The 23007-nt window shown below is 34.3% G+C and overlaps 1 protein-coding gene across 5 annotated transcripts in view; it reads left to right on the top strand.

Annotated features, from left to right (window-relative positions):
• Nucleotides 1-22382, top strand: part of TXNL1 (thioredoxin like 1) — a 28046-nt gene extending 5664 nt beyond the window's left edge. The window contains exons 2-9 of one of the 5 annotated variants that reach the window (XM_054583712.1): nucleotides 3226-3322; nucleotides 5188-5361; nucleotides 10300-10422; nucleotides 12089-12158; nucleotides 13474-13646; nucleotides 15684-15788; nucleotides 20690-20732; nucleotides 22156-22382. In XM_054583712.1, coding sequence (XP_054439687.1) covers nucleotides 3226-3322; nucleotides 5188-5361; nucleotides 10300-10422; nucleotides 12089-12158; nucleotides 13474-13646; nucleotides 15684-15788; nucleotides 20690-20728 — 781 coding nt within the window. In that variant the 3' untranslated portion in view covers nucleotides 20729-20732; nucleotides 22156-22382. Of the gene's footprint in view, nucleotides 1-3225; nucleotides 3323-5187; nucleotides 5362-10299; nucleotides 10423-12088; nucleotides 12159-13473; nucleotides 13647-15683; nucleotides 15789-16912; nucleotides 17010-19770; nucleotides 20650-20689; nucleotides 20733-22155 lie in introns of those variants that run through there. The other 4 variants (XM_054583715.1, XM_054583713.1, XM_054583716.1 and 1 more) reach the window with 4 other exon arrangements.
• The last annotated feature ends 625 nt before the right edge of the window (nucleotides 22383-23007 follow it).

Here is a 23007-nt window from a genome sequence, read left to right as displayed (position 1 = left end):
TGTCAGTATCATGTGGACGTTGTGTCAGTTCATATTCTGTTTTTCCGAGATAGTGAAGATCAAGAATAGAAATAGCACCTTTAGCGGGAAGGAGAAAAGCAAGCCCTCAGCCACACAGGCCAGCTCTCTTTCAGGTTTACTTTAAGAAAGTTGAAGTTAATAAAATTAAACGTGAGCACCCAGCTCAGTTGCTCCCGGGGCTCTGTTGCACCTCCTTCTGTCCCTCCCTGCCTTCATGGCGGCCTCACTGGCTCGGAGCTGCGCATCCCTCTGGATTTCACAGCACCTGTGAGTGGGCACTTCCACTTGATTGTTTTGTTTATTTTCAATATCCTCTGAGGGAGCCTCTACGTCTGAGCCACCTGCCTAGCTGCCCAAGTATTTCCTGAGTACTAGTTCCTGTTTTTCTTAGGGATATTTTTACAGAGTTATGTGGGTTTCAGTGGTTTGCCTCCCCCACATAAGCTCTCTTATTTTGTGTGCCTGCTTTTACAGAAGGCCGATTTTTCAGGATTGAGTATATTGTTGTATAGCCTAAAGACCTGTGCCTCATTTGTGACAACTTATTTAATAATTTAAAATAAAAATACTTATTCATCATTATAAAAGCAAAGGATGCAGAAATATGGATAATTTGAAAGTTGCTCCTAAACTGGTGAGTGTGTGTAATACGGTCATAGAGAACATTTTATTGTGAGACTTAGTTTGTTTTATATAGTACAAATTATTTTTATCCCCTGGTGCGAATGGTCCTACTTTTTGAACTATTTTTCTCTTAATTGCCATTTAGAATTTTTATTTTTACTATGAACCGTTGCGTTGAACATCCTTTGTACATATTATTGTGTAAATGAGTAAGTGCTAACATAGGAATGACTTTTAGAAGAAAGATTGTTGAATCTTGGGTTGTGCTCATTTAAAATTGATAGACTAACTGGCCCTCCATAAAGGATCTGCTAACTTGTAGTCCCAGCCATAAAGTTTAAGGAATTATTAGCTGGAAGAAACAGCTCTTTGATGTGAGGCTTAAGGATGGCACAGGATGAGAGTGCTGATTAAAATGTCAGGGATGGAGAGACAGTCCATTTGAGTTGGAACATTTGTGAGTTTGAACATTTTATACTTTAAAATTTGCTTTTCATTGTTTGTGTTTCTGTATGCAAAAGCCAAGATTTTTTCCTTATATTTTTACTTTTTATAGAGATACAACATACATAATGCAGAATTCTAAATGTATACTGCTTAGTAAATTTTTACACACTGAACACATACACTCATGTATCAGATAGGACATTCTGGACAAATGGGACATTGCCAGCCTCTTGGATCTCTTGCGTGACCCCGTCCTGTCACGAACTTTCACAAAGGTAACCGTTGTCCTGATTTACACGCCATTGATTTATTTTGCCTGTATTTTTGAACTGTATACACCTGGAATCATATAGTATATGTCTTTTTCAGTATTATTTGTAAGGTACATCCATGTTTTTGCAAGAGATTTTCCATTAGTCATTTTCATTGTATAGTATTCCACTACATGAATAACTGCAGTTGATTTACTCATTATGTTGTTGATAGGAACTTGAATAGTCCCCAGTGTGCTATTAGAAGCATTGCTACTATCAGTTTTTTTATTTATTTTTATTTATTTTTTTAAGGCAAGCCTGTGTAGACATTTCTTTTGCTTATGTAGACTTCAGAAATGATCGTAGGTAAGCATTCATCTCGCTTTAGTGGAGACTGCCGGTTTCTTTTCCTCCCCTCTAAAGTGGATTATACCAAATGTCACTGACAGTTCATTGCTACACTTCCTTTACCATACTTGATGCTTTCTTGTTTCAGCCATTTTGGTGGGCTTAGTTTTTATTTGCATTCCCTGGTTTCCCTAGTGACTGGTAATGTAGGCCATCTTTTCATATTTATTGACTGTTGATAACCTCATTTGTCAGGTGCCTCTTCAGAAGTTTACCTATTTTTCTTTTGGGTGCCATTTTTGATTTGTAGGAGAGTTTTTATGTATTAGAGGTATTAAGTCCTTTGTTTATGTTTCATGGTTTTTTTTTGTCAGTCTGTGGGTTATCTTTGTACCCTCCAATTAATACTGTGATGAATAGGTCTTAATATTTTCCAGTTTATCAAGTATGTTCCACTATATCATTGTATAGTTTCTTTTTTCTTTAGTGGTTTTTGTATTTTCAGGAATCTTTGCTTACTAAAGGTTTTGGAAATATTCTCTCTCTGTTTTCCTAATTCCTTAATGTTTTACCTTTCACATTTAGAGCTGTAATCCATCTGGAATTGGTGCTTGTATATGGTATGAGGTACAGGTCAAAATTCATTTTTTCCCCACGTGGCTGTCTAGTTGACTAAGCACTGTTGCCCTTTACTCACTGCACTTCCATGTCACCTTCTCATAAACCAGGTTACTGTGTATGGGATGAGTTTTTTTGTTTGTTTTACGTTGGTCAGTTTATCTTTGTACCAGTGATGTACACTCTTAATTTATAAAGCTTTATGGTAGTTTTTAATGTCTGATAATGTAATTTCTTCAGCTTTGAACCTTCAAAACAGCTTGGGATATCCTTGGTATTTCCCTGTAAGTTTTAGAACATAAATTTGTTAATTTTTCCAAGAAAACCTGCTGGAATTTTTATGTCGACTAAGACCAAATTGATAATTGACATCTTGAAAATATTGAATTTTCCAATTCATAACATAATATGTCCCTTCATTTATTTAGATCTTTAAATTACCTCAGTGAACAACACTGAAAAAGTTAACACTATTGACTTCTAGACTTATAATACCACTCTGTAGTCATTCAGACAATGTGGTGTTAGCCCTGGCTGGTTAGCTCAGTTGTATAGTGTCATTTGATACACTAAGGTTGTGGGTTTGATCCCTGGTCAGGGCACATACAAGAGTCAACCAATGAATACATACATAAGTGAATAACAATTGATGTCTCTTTCTCTGTCCCTCTCCTTCCCCCTTCCCCTTCTGCTTCCTTTCTCTCTCAAAACAAAAATCAATAAAAAAAGAAAAAGACAATGTGGTATTGATGCAAGTATATCTAAATAGTTCAGTGGAAAGGACTAGAAAGTCTAAAGCCAGCATAAGCAGGATTTCTTTTATGTTATGTTTTAATTGACAAGTTCTTTAGAGTGTAAATGAGTTCCGTCTTTGGTGTTATTTTACCAAGCATCTCTTGTACCCTTTTCACAGGTGTGGGCCATGTTTAAGGATTGCCCCAGCATTCAGTACTATGAGTAACAAGTACCCACAGGCAGTTTTCTTGGAAGTAGATGTACACCAGTGTCAGGTAAGGAAATGGCATCCTTTCTAAAAGATATTTACAAATCAATTTGAATTTCAACTTTAATATTGTCCTTTGTTTATTTGATCTCTTTGTGCATATGGTATTTTTTAATTTGAAAATAAGAAAATGCTGTGTTGAAATGAACATTATAAGTACCATCATGGCTGCATTAGTTAAGAAGGGTAATTCAGTTATTAATTGCCTTTGAGTTTGTTTATGTTAATAACTTTCTGATATAAAACTAATGTTGTTAAACTAGTAGGTCACCTGGCAGTTCTGTGTGTTTTTATATTTCTTTATTTTTTGAAAATCTAGAATTATATCTTCTACTGCGGAGGCATTGACTGGTTAGAAAACCATAGCAGAAAATTCTTGGTTATACAGGGAGGGGCAAAAGTAGTTGTGAGTATACAAAACTGAGTTTATTCTTGTGATATTATTTATTTATTGTTGTATTATTTTCCATACAAACAACCGTACACCTACTTTTGCCCCACCCATAGTTTGATTTGCATTGATCAGTTTTTAATCTTAGCTGCAAAGCTGCATATGCTGCATACACATTAGAAACTTTAAAATGTTGGTTACTTTTGTTGGAGCCACAGAGCTGTAGATAAGAGTGTCCTGATTACTTAGTTGGAATGACTGTGTGATAGTTGTGCATTTTCATATGTAGAAATATGGGGGAGTTCCTCCTTCCAATACTAACAATACAGTCCTCAGCTCTAAGGGTCAGCACTGTAGCCCCCTTTTTTTTTTTGGTTAGGGGGATGAAGCTTTGTCTTTGTTACATTCCTGAGTGTGAAAAAGATTTAGAATGTTATGTAGCTTGTAGTTAGTAGCTTGGGGATTTGATTAGTGCAAACCCTATGTTAATGTTATTATTTAATACTTACGTTACATACCACTGGACTGTAACGCTGGCTCTTCTTTTAAGGATCCACTGCCTCTAATCTGGACATGCTGCCTTCTGGAGCTGTGCTGCCCTCTAGCTACATACTTTTCTTGTTTTCTCTGAACTTTTTTTTATTATGGATACTAGGAAATTTTAAACTACATGTATGTTTAGCCCACATTTTTTTTCTTTTGGACAGCACTGTCCAAAAGGTCTGTCGTTTTTCTTTAAATGAGGCTTAGAGAAGACATCTTTATGTAGACTTTATGCTTTTTTTTCTTTAAACTTTTTTTCTTTAAACAATATAGTGGTTACCTATTCATAGTATTTGAATATTTAAGGTGACTCATTTATTTTACTATTTCCTTTATAAATTCTCATGAATCAATGCTTATGAGCTAATTCCCATTTACTAGTTAATATTATAGTAATTGTAGAGTTGGAGCAGAATTTAGAAAGATAGCTGTTGTATTATGTTTGGTGGGAGATCAATAAAAGACACTGGATTGAGGATTGCAATACAAAGTATATTACCTTATTTTCATTGTCAGACAGGCTTCTGTTTTTCATACGTGTATTTTTTCCTAGCACCAGTGGTTTGTGTTGACATATCAGTATCCATTTGGGAAACAGTGTGTACTTAGGGGAGGGCTCTCTAGTATTATAAAGCAGTTTCTGTGTAGGAAGCTAATTTTTCTACTGGATGAAGTATTTAACACTAAAATGATAAAAATACAGGGCTGTTCTTTATTGCAGATGTAAAGCTAATAATATAATGTAGTTGTGCCTCAATGGGTAATGAAGTTTAAAAAATAGGCCTGCCTTTTTATTTAAGTAGCAATTAGGGATAAATTATTTTACATGTCTTTAGTCCATACTTCTGACATTTAACTTCCATACAAATAGAAGTTGATATTCACAGTCATTTAAGATTAGTTTTAATTCATAATGCTATCTAATTTGTCAATTCTAGGGAACAGCTGCCACCAACAATATATCAGCAACACCTACATTTTTGTTTTTTCGAAACAAAGTAAGAATTGATCAATATCAAGGAGCAGATGCTGTGGGATTAGAAGAAAAAATCAAGCAGCACTTAGAAAATGACCCTGGAAGCAATGAGGACACAGATATTCCAAAAGGCTATGTACGTAGACTTAAAAGTAAAATCATGATGTATCTTGCCTTTGCCGTTATTTGGTTAAAATGAAATTGATTATGTTTTCATGTTTTGTCTTTTACTAGTTTGGAATACTTTCATATAAGAACTTTAGAAGTAAGTTCACTGGCTGACTATTGGGATTTGTCCATGTGTTTATATTACAACCTTAGCCCCATCATAAACTAGTTTCCTGAATTTCTTCTAATTTTCTTTGTCACTTTTTTAAAAAATCTGCTTTCTGAACTATTTTGATAGCCATTTTAAGACTTTCAAAAATACATTTTGCCCTCCAGAAGTAATGTGCTAGTTGCTGATTTTGTTTTAGAACCAAATATGACTTGAGTATTGGATGTGTTTTTCTAGTTTGAAGAGTAAGTTATTATTCTAAATAACAACTTGAAGACTTAAGAACTTAAAAATTTTTGAAAACTAGCCTGAATAGTTATAATACACTGTCTTTATATTTGAGTTATTCAGGAAGTTTAGAAGTAGCATTTTTTGGTAGCTGATTTGTTTATGCAGACTGATAAAGTTGTTGTATTGGCAGATTAAAAAAATGATCTTTTTTAAAAAAAGTTTTATCTCAAATTAAAGTTAATACATGAAAGCATGTATATTGAGTACATTAAAGCAAATCTGTCATGGGGCTGCAAGTCCTTTCTCTAGTCCCTTAAGTTCGTGCTGAATAAGGAAAACCTATTCAGGGAAATGTGAAAGACTCTTTGTGTATGTTTGTAGGTGTGGTGGGGTTGTGTCTTCAGAAAGTGACTAGCATGTGGTGCTGACAATATTTTTAGTTAGGGAAGTACAATTAATATTTATTTAAAGTAGAACTGCTACATATTGAATAATAACTTGAAATTTGTAGTATATAGAGTGAAAGTATAAACATGTTTTTTAAGTCAGGGTTGTGACACCTTTTGGAAAATTTTGGAAGTCGTTTGACTTGTAAACTGTTGTGTTTACACCTTTGTATTTTTTTTCTTTATTACTGAGGGTGTTTGCATGAAAGCACCTTATGAGCACAACAGTCCTGCTTCTTAGCTACAGGGATACTTCTTTACATATCAGCTAAGTATGATATCAGTGTTTTGGCCTAAGGTAGGAAAATAAGCAGGAAAAAAATAAAGCTTTAAGAAATAAAAATTTGTTTTCATGCAAATGTTATGAATACAGTATGAAAAACTATTAAAACATTTTTGTTTTTTTCCATCTGGTGTCAATCAAGACATTAAAAGTTTTGAACTATTTACATCTTAATAGGGTTATTAAATATTTAATACTGGTTAATGTGTTCCCAAGATCATTGCTCCCACAACACAAATAGAAACTTAATGGGAGTAAGAGACATTGAATGAAAACCTGTGTGTTAAGTAAATTTAAATATAAGCATTACAAAAATGTATTGACAGTTTTTAAATAAAATTTTCAGAATAATGACTTTTAATCATTATGCTTTAATGCTAAGAGGCTGTACAGTTATTTATTTTATACATGCTATAATTTTGAAACTCAAATATAATTTTGAAACTCTGGAGCCAAAGTAAGATAAATATATACATGTATCTCTTTTAGGGAGGTTTGAGATACAGCAAAGGATACTCAAAGTTTAAGAATCATAATAGAATTTTATTCAGAAGCAAAAGAGTGTTTTTGTGAGCATAATGACTTAGTTTTTTTAAATGTTTATTGAAGTTAGGAAAGTTTAAAACATTCCATCTTTTCTCTCCTTCCATTTGCTAAGAGTATACAGTACAGGGTCAAATAGTCTCCCCGCCCTCTACACCAAGCCGTCTTCCCCCAGAGTTTGTATGTGAGGCAGTCTGGAGCTGTACTTGCATTGGCATGTGTTCTCAATCTTGAGGCTTGTTAGTATATTGTTTTGACCTCAGAACTGTAAGTTTTGGTCTGCAAATATGTCATCATTAATCAAAATCACATCAGATATTAAATGACCCTAAGTTATGTAGTAAGTAGATCTTTCTTTAACCAAAATCTTGAAGAGTGGAAAGGTTCTTATGACTTCCTGTGTATCTTGTGTTGGATTTTCTCCCTCTCTACAAGACAAAAAAAAAGTGAAATTTATTTTAAAAAAATAGTTGACATTGTACTACAAACACATGTACCCTCACCTATGTTCATTGGTTCTAAATATTGTGCTCCATTTTGATATCCATCTACTTTTAACTTTTGTAAAAGCATTTTAAAGTGAGTTGTAGGTATCATCATGGTTCATCTCTTAGTATTTCAGCATGTAGCTCCTAAGAACAAGAATGTTTTTCTACATAGTCATGATACCGTTATCACTACTGAGAAATGTAATACTGCTACACTATCACTAATGTACAGCGTACATTCAAATTTCCTTAATTATCTTCAAAACATACCTTGTAGTTGTTTTCCTCTGTGTAGGGTTAAATCAAGGATCATGGATTGCATTTAAGTTGTTCTCTCTAGTGTTCTTTAGTCTAGAAACTTCTCCGTGCCTTCTTTTAAAGTTTAAACCAGCACCAGTCTAACACAGTAGCCACTAGGCAAAAGTGGCAGTTGAGCATTTGTTATGTGACTAGTGCAACTGAGGAACTGAATTTTTAATATTATCTAGTTTTAATTAATTTAGTGTAAAATTGCCATGTGGCTAATGGCTATCTTATTGTACAGTACAGGTCTATAAGACCACCTGACTTACAGACGGCCCCACAGTCTGGATTTGTCTGATTGTTCCCTCATAACTCTTTCCTCATTAGTTGCGAGTTGTTACACAGGTGATATTTATTTCCCACTGCGTATTGTCAGAATATGTCATTTGGAAATTTTGTCAAATATACAGTATAATACCAATTTGTTCCATGTAGACAAAGCACTTTAATGCAGCTATTGAATGTAATACATGTTTTGTGTGCCCATGATAAATAAATCTAAAATTGATTTAAAATAACTAATCTATTTAGTTTATTGTCATCATTAAGGTTTTGGAAGTATGACTACAATGTTGTCTTCATACCTGTGTTCTTAATCTGAGAAATAGTATTGAAGCACATCAGTAGGATGGAAAACAAGCATTTAAAAGACTTTTTAAAACTACCCTTTCAAGGCAGATATTTATAAAGTTCAGCATAATTCTCCAACAGTAGAACTCTGCTCTATGGTGCTCCTTTTTTCCTCCCTCCTTTTTTGGAGTTGGCTGCAAAATGTTTTACTGAGTAATATATTTAACATTTCACATAATATAACATTTAATGTAATACACAATAATGTTTGACTTTGAAAAGATTTAGGCTACCACATGAATAATTGGGTCTATTCTAATGAATTATTACCATATTGATCATTATTTGACATGTAAAAAAGTTTCCTTTAGTCTTTCAGAACTTCTTATACATGCATTAGTATCTTTGGATGAAAAAAATATAATAAAGACTCTGATAGAAAGGTGAACATGCAACTGACAATCTATAACACTTGGTGGACTTTAAAAATTGTCCTAGTTTAATAGGTGAAATGGATACTTTTCTAGGAAAATAAAGTTTATCAAACTCAACTTGACTAGAATGAAGAGTAAAAGAGCTGTTCCATAAAGGCCAAGACAGCTTCACAGGAGAATTCTACCAAATCTTAAGACCATATAGAAAGAGGAAAAACCTTCAGATTTCTTTTTGAAGTGTATCTGACACTGACCCCAGAATCTGACCGTTTGCGCCAAAACAGACAGTTACTGACCAGTTCCAGTGAGGAATATCTCTGTAAAAAAAAAATTGTAAATAAAATATTAGTAGGCAAAATCCAGCAATCCAGAGGAGAAAAATTACGATCTCATAATATGTGGAAAAGTTACTTTACAAAATTTATTACCCATTTATTATAAAGTATTCAATAAAATCTTAATGGAGCAGCAGTAAAGGCATTCCCACTAAAATCAGAAGCAAGACAAGGATGACCGCTGTTACCACAGGCTTTGGCACACTGTGTGGGAAGTATGAAAATAGTAGCTGACAGATGCACAGGAGTGGATTAGATGACACTGCCACAGAGGAGCAGTTGGCAAAACTCAGGATATTAGAAATCTGTAGGCTGAATGACTAGAATAAGGGATTTAAGAGATGTGTTAATGGAATGCAGTCTTTGTACTTTTTTTTATCCTTATTCTAACAATTCACCTATAAAACACTGAGGAAATTTAAACACTGATATTTGATGATACTGTGTTTTGACAGTATATTTTTTAGATGTAATATTGAAGATTTTTTAAAATGAGTCCTATCATTTGAAACATTATGCACACTGAAATATTTATGAATGAAATGAAAAAAGTCTAAGATTTAATTGAAAATAACCAAGAATGCTTGCGGACTGGTTGCAGGGTAAAGATGAAATAAGAGTGGGCATGAATTGATATTTATTGTAGCTGGGAGGTGGGTACATGGAGTGCGCTGTATTAATTCTATTTTTTGTATACTTGAAACTTTCATTTTAAAAAAGTTTTAAATCCTTATTTGCTAGTCATTTGTAATCTGAGTTCTTCATGGAGCTTTAAAGAATCCAGGGTTACTGGAAGAAGGAGGTGGGCTTTCTTTTGACCTTACAGATATTTTAATATGCATATTTTCAAGTATGCAAAGATAGACTGTAAAATACCAATATTAAAAAAATTATCAGTCAGTATTTTATAATCTTAGTGTTAAAGACTTGGTTTCTGATACCTTATCAAGTAGGCCAAGCCTAGATTTGGCTTTAATAATTAGTGGTAGATCTCAGTCAGAAATTCAAATGAAAAGATTATTATTAAAGTTTTAATATATACTTTAAAAGAGACATTTTTTCTAAAATTGCCTAATCTAGAGCGAATCACATAATTAAGTTTTTTATTAAGATTTTTATACCAACTCCAAATGTTTTGCCTAAAGTCTTGATTTAATTTTTCAGATGGATTTAATGCCTTTTATTAACAAAGCTGGCTGTGAATGTCTTAATGAAAGTGATGAGCATGGATTTGACAACTGTTTACGAAAAGACACGACCTTCCTGGAATCTGATTGTGATGAACAGGTAATTAATTGAATGCCTGGGTTAAGGCTTATAGGGATCATCAGTGTTCGTGCCTGCTCTTGTTTCTTTATCATGTTTCCGTCTCATGGTTTTATGCTCTCTTTCCTAGATGACCCCTGTTCTTTCCTTTTCAACATTTTGATTTTCTTTGACCCCTCTCCTTTGTGCAGACCGACCTCCTTTTCTCTGTTCCAAGCAAGCTGCCAGAGGCACTGGGCAGGATCACAGAACTCTTGGGCTGGCTCCACTGCCAAGTTGGACCTTCCCCACTCTTTAGTCCTTTTGTTCACTCTTGGCCTCTTCATTTACGTCTTACTCACGCAAAATGAGCACTCCCTGTATGTCTGGCCCTCACTCCCAGATGTGCACCGGTACTGTGCCCCCTGCCCTTCCCTGCCGTCCTGTCACAGAGGAAGTAGTGTCCTACTGCCTCCATCAAGCCATCTTTCATCTCGACTGTTACTGTCCTTCACCTGTTTTCTATCCCCGATTCTGCTTTGTGCCCATTCCAGTGCATCTTCTCCGTGTTTGCAAAAGCTGTATTTTTTCTAAATATAAATCTAATCATACTAATTCTTAAGAGTTACAGGATTCTTCACTGGCTTCAGGAAGACGGTGCTAGATTCTTGCTGACTTGATCTGTTTCTAGCTTTCACTCTCACCTCCTTTTCCCTTGTGGTTCAGATCTGTAAACATGTCACGTATATTCTTTTTGACACACTATTACAGGTTAAATATAAAATGTACTTATATTACCAAAGGATAGAGTCCAGGTTTTCTCTTAGGCAGAAATGCCATAATGATTCTAAAACTGTAAGTCTAAACCCCCTTATTTTTGCTCCAACCAGAGCAACCTTACTGCACAGCTTTGAGAATATTTTTCACGCTGTGTTCCTACTAAATGGTGCTCTGAATGTAATTTGATAGTGCATATCAGCAGGACTGGCTACAGCTTTCCTGAAACCTTCCCCCCCCCCAGGGAAACCTTGCTCCAGGGTAGACGCATACCCCTGCTACCTCAGACAGTTTTGGCTAGGAAGAAGATTAAGTGAATGAGTCAGAGTTTCTGAGAGAAAGACATTGCAGTAGTGTTTCTACTGTTTCCTTGTGTGGCCTTCAAATTCATTTAGTCAAATAAGTTAAGGATGGAGGTTTCGGGGAACTACAGAGCTTGAAGAACCCTCTTCTGTTGAATTTTGGATCGTACAGAGTCCATTTGAGGGCTTATCTCGCCACATAAGCTGTGCATTGTCTCCAAATAGTCAAGTGACGGGGGTACGTGCTTGACAAATAAACCATCCTGAAAAATGTTAGGCTTACATGCAAACTTTAATAAATAGTTTAAATTTTATTTTAATTTGGGAATTTTGTTTGAGTTTTTAGAGAGCAGATTGCTTGCCAATGTATAGGTCATAAGACCTTAGGTTCTTATACATAATTATAATGAATTATTCCATTAAATTTTTTGTTGTCATTCCCTTATATGAATAATATGATTGTATTTTTCAAATGTCAATCTAATAAGATTACTTTCAACTTACTGACTTTACATATTACGTTGAAATGAATTAAATTTTTTTGCCTCTGAGTTAATCCTACTTTGTTGTTATGTGTATTCAAGGTGTTCAAGAGCCCTTTTAAAATTAAACTATTATTTTCTTAACAGCTGCTTATTACTGTGGCATTCAATCAACCTGTTAAGCTTTATTCAATGAAATTTCAAGGGCCAGATAATGGTAAGTAATGGACAGCTTTTCTCTAAACTAACCTGCTCTGTAGACCTGTTAGCAGGCCCACCTCTTTTAAGTAGAGGTGGATATGCCTTGCTTTGGGAGTGAATTGTTTTTGGAACAAGGCATATAAATGAATGGACAAATAATGTGAAATTTATTTGTAAAGCTTTTAGTTTTAGAATTTAAGTTTCCCTTTAACCTGAAAGCAAATGAACCCTTTCTTTCAGTTGTTACTCTAAAACTCTAGGTTCAAAACAGCCTTTTCTTAGGGTCAGAACTGGGAGATACTATTTCACACTTCTGTTATAGGTGATAAAACTTAAGAGTCATGGCATGTTAATAGATTCATATTCTAATACATATGATTCCATAAACATGATTGTACAGACTTGGCATTTCTCTTTTGATTAAATAAAGACTTTTCCTCGCTCACCTCCTCCCTTTTTTTGTTTCAGTTGAGGGTTTTTTGTTGTTTTGGTTGGAGTGGAAGAGAGGTGGAGGGAGTAGGGACTAGATGTTTTTTTGGTTTTGCTTTTTAATTGATTGGAAGAAATAGCCAATGCCCTATTTTTCAAATAGCATTTCCTTCTCATTCGTTATTCTAAATTTTTATGTATTAATGAACTTTCATTGATGAAACTGTTCCTTTTTTTTGAAAACACAAAGTATTTGTAAAAGCAAATGCTATAGAAATGCACATTTAAGCATTGTGAATATTTTAGGATTCTTTAATCAGCCAGAAAATATGGGTCTTAGATGGTATGTACCCTGAAGTTAAAGATACTTAGATGCTCTGTAAATGTGATTTTACCACTGAGCACATCTTAATTCCTAAGATGAAATTTGGCAATTTGAATAATTAATCTCTTTGGCTAATGGTGTCACTGATAATGCTTTCCTCCTAAGTAACAAAAAATGTACCGATTGTTGGCAATTGGAAGGCCCAGCTCAATGGTGTTTCTTTTATGAAAAGTGTTAACCTGCATTTACTGACAGACTCCACTGCTGCTTTCTTATACATGCTCCTCACTAGTGGTATTACACTTACAGAGTACATCTTTGCAGTTGAGGGCAAGAGCTTTGAGTATGTGCATGTGTGCGTACATATATGTATGTGTTTTAATCTAGAATTCCTAGAGTATAGTGTTAGCATGCCAAGAAGTGGCTATGAAAATACTTAGACTTTCTTAGAATTCCGAAAGATGTTTGTAGATATGTACATATGTTGCCTGTTTGTGTAGTATGAATGTAATAATAAAGGGAAGAAAATATTACATGTTTGGTTTCTAGCATTTTATTTTATTCTATCATTTTATAGGTCAGGGTCCTAAATACGTAAAAATTTTTATCAATCTACCCCGATCTATGGATTTTGAAGAAGCGGAAAGAAGCGAACCAACTCAAGCTCTGGAACTAACAGAGGATGATATTAAAGAAGAGAGCATTATTCCACTTCGTTATGTTAAGTTTCAGAATGTTAACAGTGTAACTGTAAGTAGCATTTCATTAAGATATATTTAATGGGTTTGTGGATGACACCTTATGCTGTACTTAGTGATTCTAAATGATCCTTTAAAGTAGTTATTTGTCCACTTGGTTTGAAGTAGTAAAAATGTGAAATGAGCTAATTAGATTTTCTTCTTACTGTATCTATGTGCCCTAAGGGAAAGGGCAGGTCGATTTTTCTTTTTTTTTAAATTTGTGGATTTGTCAGTTTACTTCTTTGGCAACTTTGGTATATATTTGGCAACTGTTGCTAAAAGTTTCTTCTAGAACGTTTATACTTAAATTGAAGATATTCATGCTTTATTATTCATACCTAGTAAGGAGTGATAGGTTTGTAAAATTCACACTTTTCTAGAACACTGAGTTTTTAATAACGTAGTGGTCATGATCTCCGTAAAAATGACTTTGGAAAGATAATTTTATGTTAATCTACATTAAGAAGTTTGCTGCTGCTTTGCAGTTAGTAACTGCTTTTGTGAATTTTGTATTAAAACCCAGCGTATGCTTACCACCCCTGCCCAGTCCCTCAGAGGAGGGGCAGGCGGCTTCGGAGAGGGCAGTGGGAGGCCTAGGAAAAGAAGGGGGGTCAGCATGTCACTGAGAACAAATCTTGCCAAACTAGTGTGGTGTGTTGTGATGGGACGATTCTGCTTTTTCTAAATGAGAAGAATGCTGTAGAGCATGTGCTCATTCTAACACCTTGTGCTTTAGTTAGTGATGGGAGGAAGACAGTTGTTTATCAGAAAAGCTCTTCCAGTTTAGAAATCCTGATGTAATCTGCCATTAGAATCATAAACCATAGTTACCTTGTGATAGGCTCAAGTCTTGATGTACTGTGTCCTCTCTCAGTCAAAATTTCATTTAAGACAGGAAGCACGTCTGCCACTTTTTTTGGTGATAAAATTGAAATTGAAATGACAGTAGTGATCAGAGTCTCTAATTAAAGTAAGTGGATGAATTTTAAAAGCAGCAAATATAAAAACTTGTGTTTAGATTCAAAGAGCATTACAAATAAAGAAATGGAGAGCTGCTTTAATAGTCTACTAATTGTAGACTTGGAGTTTTTAATAGATGAGTTCAGTTTGAGATGAATCTGTGGTTGCCTATACAAACAACAAAGCTGCCTGATATTTGACACCTGAGAATTAAAGAATTATGTTGTCCAAATCAAGATAGAAGCAATATTACTCAGTAGAGAGCATTTAGAGTATTGTGTTCTAAAATATGGAGTGAATTAAAAAATAAATCCAATATATTGAAAAAGGACTTATGAGTAAAGCTCCTGTCTTCTAACATGCTGGGGTGGGGGGAGGTTTAAATAGAAAGTATAAATAGTCAAGTTTAAAAAAATATGGGGTCTGGCAGATGGATTGCCTGCTAGAGTATGGTTGGTAGGGTAATAATATGGGTGTAATAATTTATAGTTTTAATTTGAATATTTCACCTAAAATGTCATGGTTTGCTTGAGTGTGATATTGTTACGTTACAGGATTACATGCTTATGATTTTGTAATAAAAGATTTTGTAATTAAAAAGGGGCATTATTTGTTCCGGACCCTATATGAGCATAATGTAGCTTTACAATCCTATTTCCTTTTACTATTCTAGGAAATTGAATGAATATCAGAAAGAATATAACTGCAGGATTATTCCTTAGTGAAAAACTATAATTTTTATAAAATGTCAGTAGCACCCTGCTCATGATAATTGTGAATTTCCTATTCTTTAAATATTTCATTTTAAAGGATTTAATTACGACCCCCCACGCCATCACACGAAATGATCAAGAACTTGTGCACGTGGGTGTTATTCCATGACATCCCCGGAACAGATGAGAAGAGCGGGGCAAACAGTGGGATTAACAGTCCCCTAGGAGGGCTGGTCTAAATGTGATTTGGGCCAATCCTTATAAAGAGGGGAAGGCTCAGTGTGTGTATTAGTAATCTAAGGAAACCAGTTAAACGCATTTTTATGAAAGAAAGGATTGTAATCATTATTGTAAAAATTATTATTTTTTGGTAGATATTTGTTCAGTCCAATCAAGGTGAAGAAGAAACCACGAGAATTTCCTATTTTACTTTCATTGGTACTCCAGTCCAGGCAACAAATATGAATGACTTCAAACGAGTAAGTTTGTTGAGATGATATTTAGGGGAAATAAAATTATAATTTTAAAGAAACTATAAATATCAGAATCCTATCATAATGTTAAAATAGAACACTTGTTTTCCTGATCACATTTTAGATATCCAACTAAAAGAAATCTCTAATAAAAATTATAAGTCCTACTGATACAGTGCCTGTTAATAAATGACATCCAGTTAAAAGAGTAAAAATAATTGGTTGCAGAAAGTAGTTAGGAGTAATGGAAAAATAGTAAGTGAAATCATTATTATTAGTTAGCTTTTAAGAACAATGGATATTAAGGTTTGGATTATCATTTGTGATGAAAATATATAAAATGTCTTGTATAATTTTAATAAAAAACAATGGACTCAATTTTATTGCACTGAGAGGCTAACTTTCAAACTATGTGCTGAAAGAACAAATTTCAGCAAATAAGTTCTTAGTGAGCAGATTTTTGTATATACATATATATATGAGTAGATACATGTAAATAAATATTCTGAGACTTGCAAAGAATTTATAAGGTACATGGGACCATTAGGAATGAGAACATTTGTATATTCACGGAATTATTTCTAATTGGTAACAGTTCCTTAGGGTGACTCTTAAAATATACAATCACAGATCCCAAAACTACCTCCCAGAGGTGAATCAGCGCGCAGCCCTGGGGCTGCGTCTGTGCCGTGGCACAGGCGCTGCAGCTGTCTCTGCGCTCCGGGCGCTGGCGCCCTGCAGGCAGGCGGGGTAGAGCTCGAGACGACTGTAAAGGAGGAAGAGTTTCCCTTGGGCTGGCAGTGCTTAGAGAAGGAGGCATGCAGCGTACCTGTTTGACCCCTGTCTGGGGAATTGGAGCTGTAGAACATGTTGAAAACTGATTCTTTTTGATGGTATCCACAGATCTAATTTTAATTCAGTGACAGAAAAATTCACAAAATTGCATGACATTAGGTGACCTTATAAAATTGTATGGTTTTTACAAAATTGATAACCTTGATTATAGAGATTTTAACCAGTCATTTTACAAGTCTCTTCCTGTCTCATAGTATAATTAACTTTTGGGAACTGTAGAACAATCATTTACTTAGATCTGTCATGTTAAATGTTTGACATATGTATAACGACAGGTCAGGAGAAGCAGAGATTAAACATCTACATTTTTATGATATGAAGTATGCTGTACTGGGAAAATGTGTGAGCAACAAAGACGTTTTGGCTGCCTGCTTTGTTCCTTTGCCTGCTTGCATTAAATACCATTGGATTTAGCTTTAACTGTTCTTGCATAGTTTGTTTTTAGCTTAATACTTTGATAAGATCTATTACTCTAAGTCCCATTATTTTCTCATACCATTAACTCAGCTCTAGTTTCCTGCTTCTTACCTTAGCTTATGATTTTGGATTTCCATTTTTTTCTCTAAGTAACCACTACTTTACCTTGTCCATCTTCTTACCAGCCTGTCATTCATTAGTTTTTCTAATGTGCATTCACAGTTGCCTGCCTAAGAATCTGCCTCCACCTCTTTGTTTTTAACATTCCCCATCCACGTCTTCTAGTTTTTCACTTCTTTGACTGCCAAACAGCTTTTTGTGGACTGCGTTTAGAGTAGCAAAGGTGTTAGACTATTCTTGCTTGAAAGTATTTGTGCTTGTTTAATCACTTGGCTATGTGTTCATTTAATTAAATACTTTTTTTACCTTACTTAAAATTACTATCAAGCAGTAGCTGCCAAACTTTTTGGACTCTGGACCTTTTATACTATTAAATATTCCCGAGGACCAATAAAGAGCTTTTGTTTCTGTGGCTCTACTTATGTAACATTTACCATGTAGGAAATTAAAACAGAAATTTAAAAACTATTTACTTACAAATAATAAACTCATTGTATGTTAACACAAATAATATTTTTAAATTCTATATACTGTATTTTGCTGTGTATAAAGCACAGTTTTTTTGCCCAGTTTTTTTAGGGAAAAATAAGGATGCACATTATACACTGTCAGTACTATTTCTATACCTACATAAATGTTTTACATTCTTTTACTTATGCTTATGTGTTAAAAGTGTAACTCTAGGAAACAGTAGTGATATCTGTATGCAAAATAATGCCCTGGACTATGATAATTGGTTTTATTTCTAAATAAAAATAAATTAAATAAATTAAAAAATTAAAATGAAAGATTTTTTTTTCCTGAAAATGTGGGCCAAAAACGTGGGTGCACATTATACATGGGAAAATATGGTATTTTCTGAAACAAAAGCCAGCTTTGTGAGGGAGCATTGTTTTACACTTTTAATTGAATTCTCTCATTCTCATGTCTTGTTTATTCAGTCAGTTTTGCTATTACAGGTTATGCAGCCTCCCCAAAACTCCATTGTACACTTGTGAGACAGTGACAGTTAAAGAGGCAAAGGACAAGTTAGCATTATTATGAGAATAGTTTTTAGCTTGGAGACTTCAGGAAGGGTTTCAGGGACCCTTCCTCGAGCCTGGACCGCCCTGAACACTGCTGCGAGAGTAGTTAACACTGGAATGCGTGTGGACCCCTTTCTTGGTGTTTTGGACTTCTTTGTCCCTTGCCTTTAATGTTTGATACATTTTATTTGGTTGAATGGTTTTCTTATATAATATTAATATTATATTACATTTCCTTTTAATAACTTCTGAGTGAGATTTGTTCTGTCTGAAGGATTCATTGTCCTAACGGGTTCTCAAAAGTAAGCTAATTTCATTTTTTCATATGTATTATGCAAAGTCAACAACTTTAGTGTAGGAAAATTGCAATAAAATTATTGTATTTTTAACTGAAATTGGTGAGTTTGGTCCTCTTTTAGAGTTGCCTATTAAAAGTTGAGTTTGGTTTCTAGTGAAGGAAACAATAGATTTGTGATGCGGTCTTTGTTGTCTTTGTGGTACTGTGCTAAGCACAATCATGATCCTTGTCTATGGTGAGTTTACATTCTTGAAGAATAATACATAAACATCTGTTAAGTTAATCAAGTGAATCAAAACGTAGTTCTAGCTTCTCTTCCTCCACAGAGTATTCTTACACTTTCCAGCCCAGTGTTATTTATTTTATCACAACAGTGCTGGGAAAGTATAAGAATATTTTGTGAAGGAAGAGTATTTTGAATTCAACTTGAAGAGTAGAAGTGGATGGAGGAGAAAAGATAGCAGTGGGCTTATTAGCAGGTAGAACGGAAAGCAGGAACTTCCCAAGCAGGACAAGTCAAGTGTGGTCCTTTCTCTTATTTAGTTGGTCTGAATTTTAAAGGGATTACACATAGTAATTAGAATTAAAAATTTCAAAATAGATTTGGTACCTGTTTTATCAACACAGAGAAGAAATTTTGATACCCTTGTGTAGTAAAGTTATATAAAATGGTTTAATGAATGATAAAATAGGATTATTATAGCATTTTCAGTTTACATTTTTATGTTGTGTGAATCATTCTAGATAATTTTAGTTTTCAGTATGTCATTGACCTCTTGTGTCATTAAGATGACAGAGGCTAAGGTAACACTAATGAATCTTGGATGTGGATAGAAATTTTAGACCACCTTGCTTGCTATTACAACTTTATGAGGTTACACTTTTAAGGTTTGGTAGACTAGGACACACCTTCCACTTGTCTGTGTTTGGCTCTTATAGGCATGGTGCACAGATTATAATATACACTTCAGCCATTTGTTGTTGTAAATGGAGTCTTTGTGTTGCAGCATGAAAAGCTTGCCATCTTAATTGGAAGTAGATGTTTTCTTTGCTAAAATATGCTCTGTACATGGATTGCTGTATTTTAATACAAAAGTAATAAAAGATAAGTACCAAAATGGGCAACATTGAAGGGGCTTCTGCTTCTTAGGGAATGAGGTGCATGTGAAAAGCAGAGCAGATTCCCTATCACTGTAATAAAAATAGACTTTTCTAAACTGGCCATTCACCGTATCAGCTATTTTTGTAACATTTCTGTCTGTTTATTTTTCAGCTTTTTTAATCCAACTCAAATGAACTAAAAACAGAAGATTTTTAAAAATGAAGTAATATAAAGTGACCTTATCTCACTCTACTCCCCTCCTTGCTTCTCTGCCCATCTTGCACCTGTCTGCTCTCACCCTTCCCATGTCTCATCATTGCTGGTGCGAGATCTCTGCAGCTTCCGCCATCTGGACCGGCCTTACTGTTCACTAGGTTTCCTCAACCACCTCTTTCTTCAGATCTCACTCCAGTCGTGTTTCTCAACTGGCTTTTTATTTTGTTTCTGTTTTTGTTTTGGGCTTGCAGCGAGGTGCTTTGATTTCATTCCCATACTGGGTTGCTCCCCTGACATTTTTTTTTAAAAACTTTCGTCCTGTCTCATATTTAATTTTGTACTACCTTTTGAGAAATAATATTGCAATAAAACTGGCATTGTTGTAAATGGTTTCAGATTTAACTAGTTGTTGGATAATGTTTTGATCCAATCTAAAGTTTAAATTTTAATTTTTAGGAACCATAGAATCATTTTGGGAAACAAGTATAAACCATTTCATCAAATTCTTTTATCCTAGTTGTAGTATAATTATTGATTAGGCTGTAGTTGAGAGATGTGCTCCCCCCCATCATTGGAACTGTAGCCCAGAAGTGATTATGCTTACTAACTGTGGGTGTGTCCTCTGCTTTGCCTGCCCAGAGGGGGCTCAAGGCCAGTTGAAAGACTTATGGACTGAATGGTAGACTGGTTTAAAATATTAACATAGAAGGAAAATGGACTCTGTACTGAAGAAATATTTTTGACACCTAATTTTGATGTACCTAGACTTTTGTTTGTCTGAGGTGTTAATATAAAAACTTAAAATGAATAAAAGAGTTTTATGTTTGGGGTGAGAAAATCCATATTGGAATGTTAAATTTCTTCTTTTTTACAGAGAATACACATTGGCAAGTTGAGAGCTATCAACCTGTAAAACAGTATGCAGATTTGTGTCTTCTACTGTATCACATCTGCTAAAATTTTAATTTTTAATATTCTTTTTGTTTTCTTTTGCTTAATCTAATAGCTCTGTGTTTTGTGTGTTCCCAAGTGATACAATGATCAATAATGCTTTCAGTGTTTACCTGCTTGAATTCATTTGTGATACAAATGGTTCCATCTCCCTTTCTTTTTTTAAGAAGGCTATTAAAACCTGCATTTTTTATTCTCATCTACGTACTCTTTTCTGAGACTCTCTCTTGAGCATCTTTCTGGCGTTTTGGACTTTCTAACACGTGGTTTCCTTGGATTAGCAAGGAGTTCTTTTAAAGTAATAAAAGTGATTTACTTGATATGGGGAAAACAGCAATTCTAGCATTACGTGATTGGACATTCAGTGGAAGGGGTTTTACTATCTTCTTTCATGAAAGACATTGGCCTAGCCATGTTTTATTTTAGGCTAGACATGTACTGAAGACCTTTTTGAGTTTTGCTTGATTCAGATACTATCATTTGGAAAAGATTCAATTTAAAATATGAAATTTACACTTACAAATGTATGTAGACATTTTTCTATACAAATATATATATTCAATAGCTTGCAAGTAGATTTCCTTTGAGGCATTTCTATGAGAATACATTATTTAATAATAAACTTTAGGTTTGAGGTAAATTATTTAATTAGAACATAGTTTTAGAACCTTCCCACAGAAAATTTATTTTCTAGAACTGTTGGTAGAAACCAAGCATCTTATTTATATTTTTATGCTGCCACATTTATAGCAACTAGGACATTTTAAAAACCTAATCAACAGTTTTTCTAATCATTGACAGAAGATTTATTTTTTATATTTTTATAGTACATTTATAGAAACCAGAGTTTCTTAAAATTAGAAACTAGGCAAAATTAGTCATTTTTTAATATTTCTGTTACATGGCTACATATTGAGGGAAACATCTAGAAACCTGTCATCTTGGACATGAAGACATAAGTTTAGCATACTCTTTTAATTCTAGATTGTGTTTGACATTTGATTTCTAATTTTCTAAAAATAGTATGCCAAATATGTCTCATATAGCATCATCTTTTTATTAACTTCTCTAAACTGTCAACCTTGTTTTGAAAAATTGCATTACTTTTCCTTAAAACAGTGTGGGAAACCAAAAATAGCCTGCATGTGGTGTATTTTTAATTCCTTTGAGGCTGGAAGCGGGAGGTGGGGGGAGCAGGGGAGGGAAGGAGGGTCACAGTTTGTCTCAACAATGAAATATACTGCATGCCAAAACACTGCAGGGATAAAAGTTAATTCCAGGTTTTAAAGGTGACTACCAATTAATATTGTTTTATAATATTATTTTGAAAATAAGCCATATTTCTCAATCAATAAAACGTACATATAAAGTTATTTTTGTTTCTTCTAGGTAGTTGGCAAGAAAGGAGAAAGTCACTAAGGTACAAAAGCCACTGGAAGGCCACCTTGCAATCAGATCTGCAGCTCCTGGATAACTGCTCGGTTCTCACCAGAGACTGTCAAAATTCCATTCATTGCCATTTCCAAGAAATCATTGCTTTTGTTCAGAAGATAGCACTAGTTTCTATTGTAATCTTGTTACATGCAATTGTAAATAAAAGTCACTACTTTTGCCAAGCTTAATTTTTGTCCTTCTAAATAAGTATTTTCTCTTTCCCTTTATTTGAAAATTGGCCAACTTTTGATTTTAGAAGAAGCGGAAGTGTCAGGTAGCATATTAAGCTAAAGCCAGTTTCTCTTTCTAGAGGAGCAGAACTGCCCTAGGGAGTTATGGAGCATGTGTGCCCTTGTGTGTAGGCGTACAGGGAAAGGGGCTTTGATCAGTCGACTGGAGCAGCTATCCATGTTCAAATGGGCAAAAAACTCATGTTTGTTAAACAGCTTTTGGGTACCTGGGCTATAGAAATTACTTAAATTATAAATGACCAGAAATAAAACAAGCGCAGTGAGATTTAAATGTTCTCACCTAAAATGTGCAGTTAATGAAACCACAGATTTTAATTCTGGATAAACTTTAAAAATTGGAGTCAGCCATTTTCTTACTAATAGAGGTATGTTGAAATTTGACAGTAGAGAAAATACGGAACTCAGAATTCATGAAGTAACATGAATCAATATCCTCTAATCAAGTATTTTTTCTTTTAACTACCAAAAGATGCAGTGTAAATGTTCAGAGAACTTAAGGTTGAAAATGAATTGGCCAAATGTGTATGTTTAAAAAGTCTTTCATAAAAGGTTGGCA

Source organism: Pteronotus mesoamericanus, unplaced genomic scaffold, assembly GCF_021234165.1.
Source record: "Pteronotus mesoamericanus isolate MK-2021 breed Mesoamerican mustached bat unplaced genomic scaffold, CSHL_Meso_final contig_74, whole genome shotgun sequence".
Lineage (NCBI taxonomy): Eukaryota > Metazoa > Chordata > Mammalia > Chiroptera > Mormoopidae > Pteronotus > Pteronotus mesoamericanus.
Note: the sequence above shows the minus strand (reverse complement) of the source record. Positions and strands in the feature narration are given on the sequence as shown.